At 39.8% G+C, this 14,905-nt stretch overlaps 1 protein-coding gene across 10 annotated transcripts in view; it reads left to right on the top strand.

Annotated features, from left to right (window-relative positions):
* Positions 1 to 14,905, top strand: part of FAT3 (FAT atypical cadherin 3) — a 399,084-nt gene that overhangs the window by 290,455 nt on the left and 93,724 nt on the right. For 8 of the 10 annotated variants that reach the window (XM_072326828.1, XM_072326824.1, XM_072326827.1 and 5 more), the window contains 4 exons: positions 1,316 to 1,630; positions 3,803 to 4,013; positions 4,437 to 4,505; positions 13,528 to 13,667. In XM_072326828.1, coding sequence (XP_072182929.1) covers positions 1,316 to 1,630; positions 3,803 to 4,013; positions 4,437 to 4,505; positions 13,528 to 13,667 — 735 coding nt within the window. The remainder of the gene's footprint in view (positions 1 to 1,315; positions 1,631 to 3,802; positions 4,014 to 4,436; positions 4,506 to 13,527; positions 13,668 to 14,905) is intronic. The other 2 variants (XM_072326829.1, XM_072326826.1) reach the window with 1 other exon arrangement.

The raw sequence follows: 14,905 nt of genomic DNA, 5'->3' as shown, positions 1-14,905 counted from the left end.
ATAGGCCAGGATTCCCAGAAAATGTTTACTTTTCCTTAGGATTGGACATCGGGACAGTGTTATTTACACATTAACATTTAAGGAGGAATAAGGCACAGAGCAGGTAACCATCAGTGCAGCCAATGTGTCCAGATAGATACAAGCCAAGCAACTGGATGGGAAATCTGGGTTTGCTGTTGCAAAAAATTGCTACTGTGGGATTTCTCGTTAGCATACAGAGCTGGAAGTGAAATCTGAACTCCTAATGTGCAAACAGAAATAACTTTCTGCCTTATTTCTTCAGGAAGTGCAATCAAACTTTTTAGAGAGAAGTTTGAAATTGATTGCTTGCATTTTGAAGGCATATTATTGAAGCTCTTGAGCACTTGTTGATCTTGGATTCTTTCTTTCTCAGTGTTTCCAACTGAAAATTATTAGTAATTCTGTTTACATTGCAGCTAAATTAGTAATTAACTTTTCTCTCAGAGATTTTATTTGTGTCTTTGTGCCAGCACAGCGCACATTTTAACAATGCAGCATTTATTTATTATTTTTTTACCACACGCCTCTCTGTACCCCTTAAAACCATATAAAGTCGTTTTAGAATTAATGAGCTGTCAAATTTCAGGTAATGAATGAAAAGAACCAGCACAAAATCCTGTCATTGTTTAAGAAGTCCCAAATAATTAATGGGAAGAAGTGACAGAAGTTCTTCTATAATTTAAGAATAAATTCTTAATTGTGTGACTGAAGAAACTTTAAAATATGTCTGCAAAAAAAAAGCAGGGATATTGCTTAGTTGCTTAATTACAGCTCAGTCTTCTGAGCTATGTAATTTGCTACTAAAGAATTTCCATTTTGGGGAATCATAGAATGGCCTGGGTTGGAAGGGATCTCAGTTATCATGAAGCTCCAACCATAGACAGGGCCACCAGCATCCACATTCTAGATATAGAATACTAGACCAGGCTTCACAGGACTCCATCCAACCTGGCCTTGAACACCTCCAAGGGACAGGTCATCCACAACTTCTCTGGGCAGCTGTTCCAGCACCTCACCACTCTCTTGGAATGGGTTCCTCATCCACAGCATACCTGTTCTACATTCATCTCGAAAGGAAAAACTTTCACCATTCCATTATGGGCACATTATAGTTCTGCACTCAGCAGAACTATATAGCTGGCCTGTGTTTGATGTTATTTATCATACAGAAGACCTGGTGAGCTACAAACTAGGTTTGGAGAGGGAGGGCTGTTTTCTTACGTTTTGCTGCACCAGCTGACAAAGTTGTGCTTTACCTTCTCAGAGCAATGCTTTTGCTGCTGTTGTTTTACAGGTGACCGTCTCAGATGGAGGCATGTCTCCCAAGCAGTCCTCGGTCTGGGTGGTGGTCCAGGTTCTGGATGAGAATGACAACAAACCCCAGTTTCCAGAAAAAGTCTACCAGATCAAGTTGCCAGAGAGGGACCGTAAGAAAAGAGGGGAGCCGATCTACAGAGCTTTTGCTTTTGACAAAGATGAAGGCCCTAATGCAGAAATCTCATACAGCATTGTGGATGGAAATGATGATGGGAAATTTTTTATTGATCCCAAAACAGGGATGGTGTCTTCCAGAAAGCAATTCACAGCAGGGAGCTATGACATCTTAACGGTAAGTCTGCTTCCATCGACATACAAATCCATATGTTACTGACTTTAAAAACAGGTGTTGCTGTATGTAGAGTGATGCATGATTGTGTGTAATCTATGACTTATGTGTAAGATCTGAATGTATTAAGAAATCTCTTATTCATGTAAAACTACAGACTAGTAGTATAACTAAACTTTACTAACTAAAACTACTGATTGTGTTCAGGCTATTGCACATGCTGAATTATTCTCAGACTGTTCAGAATTAGCTGGCAGATTGTTGGCAGGAGACCTTCCCTCAGATACACAAAACCGAAGACCAAAAGCTTGTGTGATGACATGTAGAAATGCGCTGATAAAGCTGCAACTGGATATTCAGCTTTTGTGTAGATCCAACTGCTTGCCCTTGTAGAAGGATCCTTACATTGTTCATGTCTGGAAGTTTGAAGGAGGAGGAGTACTGGATTCCGTATGAAATAGTGCATTGGGTTTTAAGTGTGGGAGCAATTTCACTTAAAAGAAATAGCAGTCAAAGTAATCCTCAAACCATGTAGACAAGGTCAAAGGCCCACAGTCGGACCCATACTAAAAGAAACAATGTCATTTATGGGTGTCTGTCAGGAGACCTTCATAGGGATGGAAACTGTGATAGGAAAATAAAAGTGTAGGTATCAAGATATTGAGTGATATTCAGATACTCAGAGGTCCAGCACCTGCTGGGTAAGTGCTCTTCACTGTGCAGAGCTGGATGTGTGGGTTGTGTCCCTCTTTGTAATGTAACAGCTGCAAGCCTTCTACCTCAAAGCCCAGCTTCTTTCCCCTGAGGGCCTTCCTGAGCAAGCATGGTGATAAGCATTAGCACCAGCCCCACTTAACACATTTCCACAGAAAAAATAGGCTATGGTATTTCAGGAAAATATTTCCCATTTTTAACAGGCATAGTAACAGCATTTTTATACACTAGCGGTCATATATAGCCAGAAGCATTTACTTTAGTTTTAAAAGAAAAATCTTTCACACTCTTAGGGCATTGATGCTATTCATTAAAGCACCCATTTTGTAACCTACTTTTAGCCTTGTCTTATCCCTCAGTTTGTCACTGGTCATCGTGTTGTTTCTGTGCTGAAACCATAGAGCACATCAGGCAAATACTGAGTCTACCCATCCCTCTAGCATACATTGGAAAAAAAGAATTAGAACCAAGCTGGGCAACATTAGCAAACACTACTGAGAAAGCAAGGACAATAGATACAGCAAAATATATATTTGTTTTGAAAAATGGAGGAAAGAATCTGAAAAATATTTGACTCTGTATTGAAAATAATGATGAAAGTAGTAAAAGGAATAGACGTAGGCCTGATGGAGCATATCCAGAGAAGGGCCACAAAAATGCTCGAAGGGATGGACAGGCTGAGAGAGCTGGGGATATTCAGCCTGGAGAAGGCAGCAAGGTGACCTGAGAGTGGCCTTTCAGTATCTAAAGAGGAGCTACAGGAAAGAAGGAGATGGACCCTTTAGCAGAGCCTGTTGTGATAGAACAAGGGGAAATGGCTTCAAGCTCAAAGAGGATAGATTTAGGTTAGATACAAGTAAAAAACCTTTTACAGTGAGGGTGGTGAGGCTGCTCAGTGATGTGGTTGATGCTCCATCCCTGGAGACTTTCAAGGTGAGGCTGGATCATGCTCTGAGCAACCTGATCTAGTGGTGGATGTCCCTGTTCATTGCAGAGGAGTTGGACTAGATGGCTTTCAGCGGTCCCTTCCAACTCTAAGGATTCTGTGATTCTATGATTATAATCTGATCCGCAGTAGAGATGCCACTTAAAACATTCAAGCCTGGTCTGAGTGAGCATATGCCATTAAGTACATGGCTTAAAACTCAAGGGCTTAATTTTCTGCAAGAGAAAACTGGTTGGAAGACGTCATCTTGTAGGGAACAATCTCTCTATGGAGCGCGTGTCCCAGAGGCCTCACATCAGCAGTTCTAAGTCAAAATATTGAACTTTGAAATCAGACTTTTCAATGAAAAATCAGAACATAATTGAAAAACTTGAGAACTGTGGAATAAGCATTTCTCTGCCTCTTTATTACTTGAGTTTTACATAAAGGATTGTAAAGGCTATTTCGGAAAAAGACATCTTCAAGTGCCGAGCTGGAGTGCTCAGTCTGAGTTCTGTTTTCTGTCCACCCACCAGATAAAAGCAGTGGACAATGGCCGTCCCCAAAAATCTTCGACTGCACGCCTCCATATTGAGTGGATCAAAAAGCCCACACCCTCACCTGTGCCCCTGACTTTCGATGAACCCTTCTACAACTTCACCGTCATGGAAAGTGACAAAGTGACAGAAATTGTTGGGGTGGTCTCTGTGCAGCCATCCAACATCCCCCTCTGGTTTGACATTGTGGGTAAGTGGGGGACCAGTGGTGTAGGGGAAGAGCTTGAGAAGCAACGTGTGTGGATGTGGGGTGTTGAGAGCAAGATGGCTGACCGCGAACTGTGCCCCCTGAATTAAAACCACTTCTGTAATGCTGATATGAAAATGCTATTTATACGCGTTGATAACAACAATAATAATATTCCTGCTTTTGTTATGACTCCTTAGCTAAGCTGAAAAAAGCGCTGTATGGCTGAATTGTTTTTTTTCATAGTATGTTATTTACTGCAATCTTAATGTTGTCTGTCATTTAAATTCTATTGTCATACTTTGCTAATCTCGTTTCTAAATGTATTTATGGTACTTAGACTTGCTGTCCCTCATTTCTCTCTTTCTTCACCTTTTTTTCTGCATTCTGTTCTTTTTTTTCTGCTTCCGACTGCCCTGCTTCAAGGTGGCAAGCATGCTCGAGAGATGTTCTATATTCTACAGACAGCTTGTGGGCAGAACTGTTCAACAGAAGGTACCCTTAGTGCAAACACATTTGCTAAAATACAACTATCCAGGCTGCCTTTTATTTTTGCAAGTTCGTTGAGACGATTTGTATTACATCTTTCATAAGTGCCTGTGACAGAATGCAATGCGACACATGGATGTGCTGTGTTTCTTTCTATGACAGCTTTTACCGTATTTGTGTCCAATTATTATCATTTTTATTCACGGATTTTCCGCAGTTTATCACAAATAATTAATTCCAACTTTTCACAGTCCAGTGCCATCCATTTAACTGTGAAACAGAATGGGATGCATCGACATATGGGTTACAAATGGAGCCACCGAAAGTTTGTCTTGAATGCGAGCTGAAAAAGAGAAATGTGTTTTGATGTGAGATTTCAACCACAAAATTGCCTCACGTAAAATTGCTTACAGAAACAGGGAGGGAGAAATACACTTAGCAAAGAGGAGGAGAAGCCATGGAAGCGGTGTTATTAAAATCACAGGGAAACGCAGTTAAGGATGTAGCTGCCACAAAAACACGGAATAGATTTTCACACTTGGTTGCAGCGGGGAAACAGGAATCGATAATCCTAAGCATTGCTTCCCTACTTTTTCTGCCCGTTTTGTTATGTCATTTAAAATAACTCGTTTGACATCTCCAGACTGAGGCTTTCCCCAGCAGAACAACGGCCCTGCAAAGTTGCTGCAGTATTTTAGTATTTGCCGATACTTGTAGATAATGTTTGTGTGCCTTTGAACATCAAACACTGCATCTGCTCAAAATGGTGTTATTTAAATGAAGGGTTATAAAGCAAACACTGTATGAAAGATTAGAGAGGCAAAAGCCTTTGCCACGGACTTAGTGGAAAGGGTGCATCAGCAGTCTCTGTTTACAGGGATTGAGCCCGGCTTCCATTTCTGCACAGCTATTTGCGGATGGGTTTAGCCAACAGGAAGAGCAGGCACCACAAGCGAAAGGCTCTGTCAGAGTCATTTTCATCCACCTTTTATTGCCAATTTGTGCAGATGAAAGGCAGAAGCAGCTGCATTTCCTCTTTGAATTTGTATCAAGGTTTCAGGTGCCAACTGCATTAAAATTAAACCCAAAGCTATTATCATGTTCTGGGGTTCCTGCTAGCCTCTGGGGAAGAACAGCATATGTTTCCTACTGTTTCCCTTCCACTCCCTTGGCTATTTCAGTATGCTACGTGCAATTTATTAGCTAATGTTTACATTCCCTTTTTCTTCCTTGCTGACCCTAGCTTTCCTCCCAGGAGAAGTCTGTGTTTATTGACATTATTGACAATATTTTTTTCCCATTTGAACCTTTTGCTGCCCTCTACAGCCTTTTGGTCTTTTCCTCAGTGAATTCACCAACTCTCATTAAAATGCTGCCTGTGTTAAGCTCCGAGAGAAGCCCCCATTTTTCAGCTGCCTTCTTTTATATTGTTAGTCTCATTTGCAATCTAGAAACACCTTACAATAACATTTCATGTTTGCCTCCTAAACAGAGATGATGTGGAGGACATTCTTAACTTAAGACCTTTAATTTTGTCACTGAATGTAACCTTTATGGCTAAAATAGTTCAAAATGGTCTAGAAGATTTTGGCTATTCAGACGATCCTAATGGTTTCTTTACAACATCAAGGAGACATTGCTCCCCTAGACTTAATGAGAAGTCAATGACCCCAGCTATCCAGTTCAGTAGTGTTACCATATGGATGTTGTCATTAAATATCACTGTTGTTATTACCAGCAGCATTAGCAACAGTCCCTATTTCCTCAATAGAAACAGCAAGCAAGCATACAGGAGACTTGGTTGTTTAGGCACTCGGCATACAGGCTGAGAAGTCAAAGTCCATCCTGAGAGGATTACAGACAGTGATATATGTTTAGGTTATGTTTGCTGCCTTCAATCAGTGTCAGTTTTAAGAACACTTCTTGTTCTGCAGTACCCAGCTTGTAGGAGGAGATTAAGATACTTTCCTTCTGGGGGAACATGAGGAGTTTTTCACTGTGAGGGCACTCAGGCCCTGGAACTTCTGCCCGTGGAGCTGTGGTGTCCCATCCCTGGAGGTGCCCAAGGCCAGGTTGCATGGGACCATGGGAACCCTGAGCTGGTAAGCGGTGTCCCTGCCTATGTCAGCAGCTTGGAACTGGATGGACTTGGACGTTTCTTCAAACCCAAACCATTCTGTGATTCTTTGATTCTAATACTGATGTCTAGTGCCAAAATGTCCCATGAAAGATACAGGTTAGGAGTAAAAGTTGTAGAAAATGGAAAGCTGTTCAGGACTGCTGATGCAACAGAGGATTTTAGTGCTGCTGTCAAACCTAGACTTTATCCTGCTACATCTGGTGTTTTGTGATTTTGGACCGCTGCACACAGTTCACAGTAATGTCAACAGAAGCCATGAAGGCTTATCTAGAGGCATGGTTTAATATAGAGTTTGCAGGTTGACCTTTATTTGTATGACCTTTTCAAACTAAATGGGCATTGGAATTCCAGAGGACCTTTCTTTTTTTAATGCATAATATACACTTTCTTTGAGCTCAAGAGGAAAAGGATGCTGAAGATTAGGCTTTCTAGGATGCTGTCTGCCTAACTTCAGCATGTAGTTTGCACCTACAGTGTATGCTCCTAAAATAACTGCTTCAGCTCCTGAGCTAATCTAAGATAGAGGAAGGTGCCTTGCATGCAGAGAGATCATCTTTCCTCAATAGACTACAGAGGAAGAGGAGCTAGTTGGTATTTGTTTAATTGGGAACGGTTGAGATGTCACACTTGGTTTCTGTTTTCAGAATGCATTCAACGCAGTTCATGTAGATCGCACAGTGTGGAAGACAAGAACGCAGGTTGTTTCAATTGTGTTAAATTTGTTCACTCATATATGAGATAGATAAAAGAATGATAAAAGAAGCTCCTAAAATAAGTCACAAAATATTAATTTCTCACAGGTAAACTGAGCCCTCTGTCATTTCCTTCCTTTGTTAGTGGTGGGAATGGTGTGATGATTACTTTGACCACTGGAGCTAAGCTGCATGGTGCTAGTTTTTGCTTACATAGCATGTTGCACAACATCTCTCTGATTCTCCAAAATTGCCTCCCTCTATTGTTCTTTCTTCCCCCAGCCAAACTTTAAAAGTACATCCAGACTTTTTTATCGAGGGTGCTTAAATGGCAATAATTTTAAGAGCTAATAATTTTAATTAATCATCCATATAATTCACAGTTCTGCAAATGTTCATTAATACCTAAGCTGTGTATGCCCTTAGCCTCCTTTGAGTTATCTCCTCTGAGAACTAACTAAAATACCTTCTGATTTCTTTTCTGCTTTTTTTTTTTGCCCGTACCTTCAGCTTCTTAGCAGCAAACCCAAAGCTTTGACTCTCCTTGCAATAGCTTTCTGAAAATTTGCACTCTGCAGTGTTTTGTTCTTCTGAGCGTGATACAGTATATAAAAGAATAAATCTTTGCATGTAACGTTACTAATGTGTATTATGCCGTGATTAAGAATAGTCTGTAGTTGAATTAGTATTTCTTGAGGCAATCAATAAGTTTGTTTCATATTTCAGCAAATAGAAACATTTGAAATCTGACCCTCGTTTCTTTTCCTGGAGATCCTTGATGCAGTTCAGACATTCTTGAGAGTCAGGATGAATTTGCTTTCTGTATTTTCTCTCTGCTCTGAGCAAAGAATTGTAGCAATTGATCCCGTTTATCATCACTGGCCTTGGTGGTGATAGTTTACTATGGGAAAGACAAGTAAGAATTCTTTCTTCTTTGAGAAGATCTATTCTGGAGCATTGTTCTCTAAATTACGTTGTCTCTTGTATTTCTCTTCGCCTCCCCTCTTCCATCAAGGCAAGCCAAATGACTCTTGTGTGAAGATCACAATATGTCCTGGCTTTTTATGTTTGGACTCATGGCCTCCACATTCTTTGCTACCTGCCAGTAAAGGAAGAGTCTTGCTTTCAAGATTTCCTTCAGAATTCAGTGTAATTTGGCACTGAGTCTTGGCATCTGAGTTCTGAGTGTTTGCATTCATCTGACCTCCCTTAGGTCTATATTCAGTCCCACTCTTCTGGATCATTTCCACTGGAAAAGAGGGGAAAAGGCTCTTAGAGGAGACTCATGTGCCTGCATATCCTCCAGATTTGCAGGTATGTTTTCATCTCAGAGGAGAAAATGGTTTCTCCCAGCAGGATAATCCTGTCTTAAACTGCGTAACAGCAGCTAGTAGGAATATAAATAGGCTCAGTGTCCTACCACAAATGAACTCCATCTAGGAAGAGTACTACAAGAAAACATTGTTGCTTGCAGCAAATACAATAATCAAAATACAAGCAGACTGTGCATGAAAATTAAACATATTCTGGAATTCAAAAAGGACTGAAATATATTTGCACTGTATCTTGCCGTAGGCAAATTTGCCAGTTGATGTCAAGAAATCCCTTTTAACAGCTCAGAAGGCTTTTCTTGGCCTGCCCATTACACTAGACGTGTGGTAGACTTTACATCAGAAGTTCTCTTGCTAATCATGTAAGACTTTATACTGTTTTTGTCTTAGTCATCTCTTTTTATAGCAGGAAAGTTAATTATTTCTATCTTTCTGTTTTGTGTTTTATTTTTTTAAGAAGCAAAGTAGGTTCATGGTGACTATGAAGCTGAGAAATGAGCTAAGAACCAAGATGGCATTCCAAATTCAGAAGATTTAATCAGTGCTACTCTGTACTAAGAACACGACCTATAGAGTGTTGAATCAGAGGTGTCCAGATTCAATTTCTTGAGACCACCTCTTTGCCCATAATATGGCATCTCCCAGACTGAGAATCAGGGCTGTGAAAGTCATGAAGCTGTAGCAAGGGTCAAGAACTAAGATCTTTTGTACTAGGGGCTGTTTCTGCATCCATTCCAAGTTTGATAACGTCTGAAATTGGCTAGAGTTATATTGGAAGACGCATGACAACATGCTTTCAGATAGCATAAAAATCTCCTGGTTATGGAAATTTAGTGCTTACAGAGTATATTGAAGAGCATAAAGATCCATCTCAAGAAAGAAAGGTTGGAAATCATCTCATTTCACTTTAGATGTCCAAAGTGAAGACATAAATATCTGCACTAGCTCTCTTTGGGAATCTTAACAGTCAATTAGAGGGGCAGAACTCTTTCTGGATTAATTTATGCCATCCAAACACAACACATTTTTTCACCCAGAGATGACTAGATGGGGACTTTTTTTCCCAATCTGAGGGTTTCAGTTTATCAGGGTATCATAAGGGAAGTCTTTAATATTACGTACCAATATTACATCTTAGCTTGGCAATGGTACTGCAAACAACAGCTAATCCCTATCTCTCTTAGGTCATTCAGTGTCAAAATGCTTTCTCAGATCAACCTGAATACCCACTTTGCCATTTCTGTTAACTTGCCTTCTTTTTTGCCAACTTTCCCAAAGTGTCCAAGGATCTTATAGTGCTTTGTCTTCATTTGAATTATTTCTTTCCTAATGCAATTGCGAGCACATTAGCAAAGACAGCTTATAAATATTTTGTATCCAAAGGGTTTTCCAAGACAATGGAAAAGAAAGCATGTACTTCTTTCTACAAAATGGAATAAGTAATACAAATTCGCATTAATAATACTGAACAGCTAAAGAAAATTTTGTCATCCTTAGCCCGCTTCCATCCTAAGACAGTGATCAAAGAAAATGAAATGGCCTATAGTAATGCTACTGTTACTGCCGAAATTTACACCAGTGCAAATAAGCTTCCTTCAAAATGATTTGGAGTTACATGACAGCATGATTTTGAAAATTCAGGTACCCCAGAAATGTGTGAAGCTCTCACTACCTCCAGACTTAGCCCTTCATCCTCCAGCTGAGAACCCTTAGGAAAGATATTTCTTCAAGTGGAGTTCCTGGATTAGTTCAGCTGCACATGTTTTTAATGGAAAAGTCCTGTTTGTTTTTGTATGACTCTTCTCTCTCTGTACCCTTCCAGCACCCATCTTTCAAAGATAACTCTGTTGAAGACTTCGTAACAGGCTTGATGTAGGCATTACATATCTGTTCTTTTAGCATACATGCCTAAATTTATACCAGATTCAATAGTTGTTCTAAAATGCTTCAGAGGCATTCCTTGTCTGAGGTGCTGTTGTGAGGGCATATGGAGGCTGAGAAGCAGTACAGAGCATTTCCAGGTCATGTTTAGTAGGATGAGGACCTGAACCAATATCCCAGGAAACATGAGAACTTATTCCCAGGAATTCAAGCACTGACTTCTTCATTGTGGCTAACCATAGCCCATTGAAATGTACCAAGTAAATAAAGAATAAATCAGGATTTCACTCCAGAAGGGATCATAGCCACAAATCTCACAGATGAGTTCTTTGCCTCTACTCCGTCTCAACGTTTGATGCAGTTTCTGCATTGCTTAATAGAAAATGAATCAATATGAATTAAAGTGCATTGCCTAGTTCATTAGAAGTATAGGCCAGAGCGGTATGGCTTGTGACCAAGATTTATTTGCTTGTCATTAGGCTGATCTGGGCGATGCCTATGCCATATAAAAAACTTTTAATGCTGTATTCAGTTCATTATTTATGGGAAGAGTATTCTGCATTTAGTGAAAATATCTTGAAGAAGTTGGGTTATTTGCAACACAAATGCGTGTTGCCCTGCACAACCTGCAGTAATCCAACAGAGGAACGGAATTTATAACATTGATTATTAATCCTCCTCTTCTACTTCTTGACATTTCTAAAGGCAGGGTTTCTTTGGATGTGTATGCCAGCTGATAGCATATAATTTCTGACTGCTCATTAAGATGATTATTAAGCATCTTGAAGTACAGGCTTTCATTTTGTTTTCATGGTTATCAGTATGAAACATTCCCTTTGTAAAGTGCCTACTGTCCCAAGGCTAGCTTCGTTTCAGCAGAGATTTCCTCGCAAGAATCTGAAATTCACTTCTTCAAAGAAAGCTTTTCTCAGAGTTGGTTTTCATGGTTCTGTTTTTCTCAAGTAAATCAATTTGAAACTTTACTTGGGAGCTGGCATCCTTTTCTTGCAAACTAAAAAAAAAAGAAAAAGAAGAAGAAGAAGAAAGTAAACCTGAGCGTATGATCAATGTCCAAATACCTTGGTATTGCTTAAATGTCAAGAACAATCACATTTTCTGTCCAGTGTCAAATAGTGTTAAGCATATATATCAGTTGAGGAAAAAAAACGCAGTTTGGGCTTGCAGAAGGAGGTTAGGGAATACGCAGTGTTTCTGTCCCCCATAAATCACAGCAGATCCAGTGTCAGTGTTTTCCTGGAGAACCACAACAGCATCTGTTAGGCTCAAAGCTATAAATATGCATGCACGTATATTCAGCACAGGGAAGCCTGATGTCGAGTCTGAAATGATCATGTTTAGATTTTTTTCAAAGGGCAGAAGTTCAACACTTCTTCCTTTCCTTTGCATAGATCACTTGCTCTCATATTCCTTCTCCCTCTTTCTTCTCGCCTTCCCTGAGTGCATTCCCAGGCATTCCAGGACAAAGCGGTGCTTCTGCCATCTTACACTTTCTATGCAGTAACTTGTTCCAGAGGGAGAGAGGAATGAGAATTCCTCAGTGTTATGGAAATCAGGGAGAATTCATCCTGTTCACCTGCAGCGATCCTCCTATATCTTCAGCTTCTTGGAAAATCCACACCTTTCTCCCCTCATTAAATGCATGACTGTGTCTGTGTCATGAATGTTCTGTCTGTGGATCAGTACATCATGCAGATGCAGGACTTGATGGCAATGGAAGGAAGACTATCCTCTCCACTTCTTTGTCTCCAGTCTTAAAACGAGAGAGCTATTCTGTCATAATATAGGAATTGGTTGTATTTATTTATTTATATGTTTTAATATTGTAGAAGGATTATGTCAGTGGAATGGATGTCTTTCTACCTGTGGATCTAATGTCAAGAGATACAAGCAGCTCCTATACAAGTTCTTAGCCAGTGGGTTCTGAAAGCACTTTGCAGGATGGAGCTGTCAGTACTTTTCGGCATTGCATTGCTATGTGAAGAATCCACCCGAAGGGTTCATTTGTCAGCAGTGTTATGTTCCACCAGCCCCCCACAATTTCAGTCTCACGATAAATTCCACTTTGGAGAGGAGTGGGTAGGAAGCAGCTTAGCAGTAGGGAGCGTGCTCCTTACTTCTGATCGTAATGAGCAGTTCTGATCTGTAAACTATATCTGTGGCTGAGAAATCCTGTAACCCTTTAATCTCAAATTATTTATGGCTCCCTCTTACTTTTTAATAGACTTTTTTCTTTTTTTCTTCTGTTGTTTTTTTGTTTTTTTTCCTTTTACCTAAGACTCAGAAGGGTTTTTTCACTGCTGCATCAGTCAGTGTGTGACAGCATGAGGGGATATTAGTTTCAGAACAGTGCTTTGTGAGGGTTTTTTTTTAATGGAAAGGAATTCATGATGTGTGTCCTGTCAGATCTATTTAAATAATTCCTAAAAGACCAGTAGAATATGACCTTTTCCTGCCAGTAATTTTCGTTGTCCTTGAAATTAACATAACAAATCTCTATTTGCATTTTGTAAATTTGCTGTAATATTAAAAGGCTCAGTCTTTACATCCACGAGCATCACTGAGAATCCCCTGAAAATAAAATTTGTGGGATAGAACCCTCTTAAAATGGTTTTTATTCAAAAAGATTATTGTGCTTGTTCATTACACAGACTGCAAGGGCAACATCTTATGGGCTTATAGCCATTGCATTCTTTTTATAGACTCAGTTATGGTTCACTTAAATATACTGCTAGATTTTTTTTTTCTTGCAGTGCATTTTAATGATATCTGCTTTCCAATGTACAAACTGTGCTTTGAAATATAAATGAGTTACAAACAAAGACGAATCTGTAGATGTATTGTGTATGCTAAGGCAAACCATTAAGATGGATACCAGTAAACATATATATGCCCACTTTTTGGAACATTTGCAGTGGAATTTTCCAGAGATGGCTAATTTAATTGTATTTTTGTGCAACAATTAGGAGGGAATTACGATAGTTCTTTCGACGCGGAGAAGGGAGTGGGCACTATTGTCATTGCAAAGCCCTTGGATGCAGAGCAGCGGTCAATATATAACATGACTGTGGAGGTCACCGATGGAACAAACATTGCCACCACCCAGGTAGAGCATCACCTTCCTTTGCTGACAAGTTTTCCATTTGTTAGTGAAATACATATGCTATAAAAATTAATAACTTTGCTACTGAGCTAAAACCTCATCCTTTGAGACCAGTGTTAACTAATGGAGGGATGTTTTTTCAGAGCCTTTCCGTGTGATTGTAAAGAATGGGCTGGTGAATGCTTCAAAGCGGTATTTCTTCTTTTGTCCTATTCGTGCTCACATGAAAGTAATTTGCCTTCCTTCAGCTGAGGGAGTCCCTATGTCTGGCAGCACTGATAGATTTTGACAACTGCATCACCCTGTAATTGTCCAAAATACAACAAGTACTTCTGTGATGTTGGGGAATATTTCTATTGATTGTATTAAATGGAGTTTATGCCTCTCATCCTCCCAAGACCCAAATGTGGGACATGAGATCAATTGTTCAGAGACAGAATTGTTCAGAGAGGACACTTAAAATTTGTAGGACATCCCTTTAGTGTCACTGCCTGTGATTACATTGTCTTTCTGGGGACAGCCACAGTCAACCCTTTCAAATCAAACTTGCTGATCAGAGTCAGCGCCTTTCAGCAATTAATATGATAGAACAGATAAGTGTGAAGGGCTGGAGTAACACTAGGTCTTCACATCACTGCTGGGGGGATCCTAATGCACAGTCTGGATGTCTGCATGGTAGGAACCAGTCTAGGGAAGGTGGTTGGCACATTGGCCCATTTTACCCCACTGGACCTGGTGAGGGCAATGGAACCCATACATGGTGAGTTGTGGAGCAGGAATTAGCTTGATCCTGAAATCCAGCACCAAAATGAGTGTCCAAGTGTCAAGTGTGCTATAACTTGAATATTATTTGTCACAGGAAAAAAATGCACACCTAGTAATACAGGACACCTGTGTGCAGCCTCAAATCCCAGATTAAATATTGCCTATAGAGGAAGTGAAAGGATAGATATGTGATGTTACATGTTTTATGATAATGCAGAAGGAAGGCCTGAATGTTTTTTATTATGTTGTATAGATATATACATATACATGTGGATTCTTCTTTTTACCTTGCCTTTTTGCTCAAAGGTTCAGATATAAATCTGTATTCACTGATTCACAACACTGACATTCCTAAGAGACTGTTAAATCATTGACTGCTTTTTGAATCCAAATTCTTGTTTATAACCAGACTTAAAATCTCTATCTAATTATCTCTATCCAATAACTTCTCTTGATAATCCACTCTTGATAAGAAA

The sequence above is a fragment of the Excalfactoria chinensis genome, chromosome 1 (assembly GCF_039878825.1).
Source record: "Excalfactoria chinensis isolate bCotChi1 chromosome 1, bCotChi1.hap2, whole genome shotgun sequence".
NCBI classification, from domain to species: domain Eukaryota; kingdom Metazoa; phylum Chordata; class Aves; order Galliformes; family Phasianidae; genus Excalfactoria; species Excalfactoria chinensis.
The sequence above is the reverse complement of the archived record's forward strand: the minus strand, read 5'-3'. Positions and strand labels throughout refer to the sequence as shown.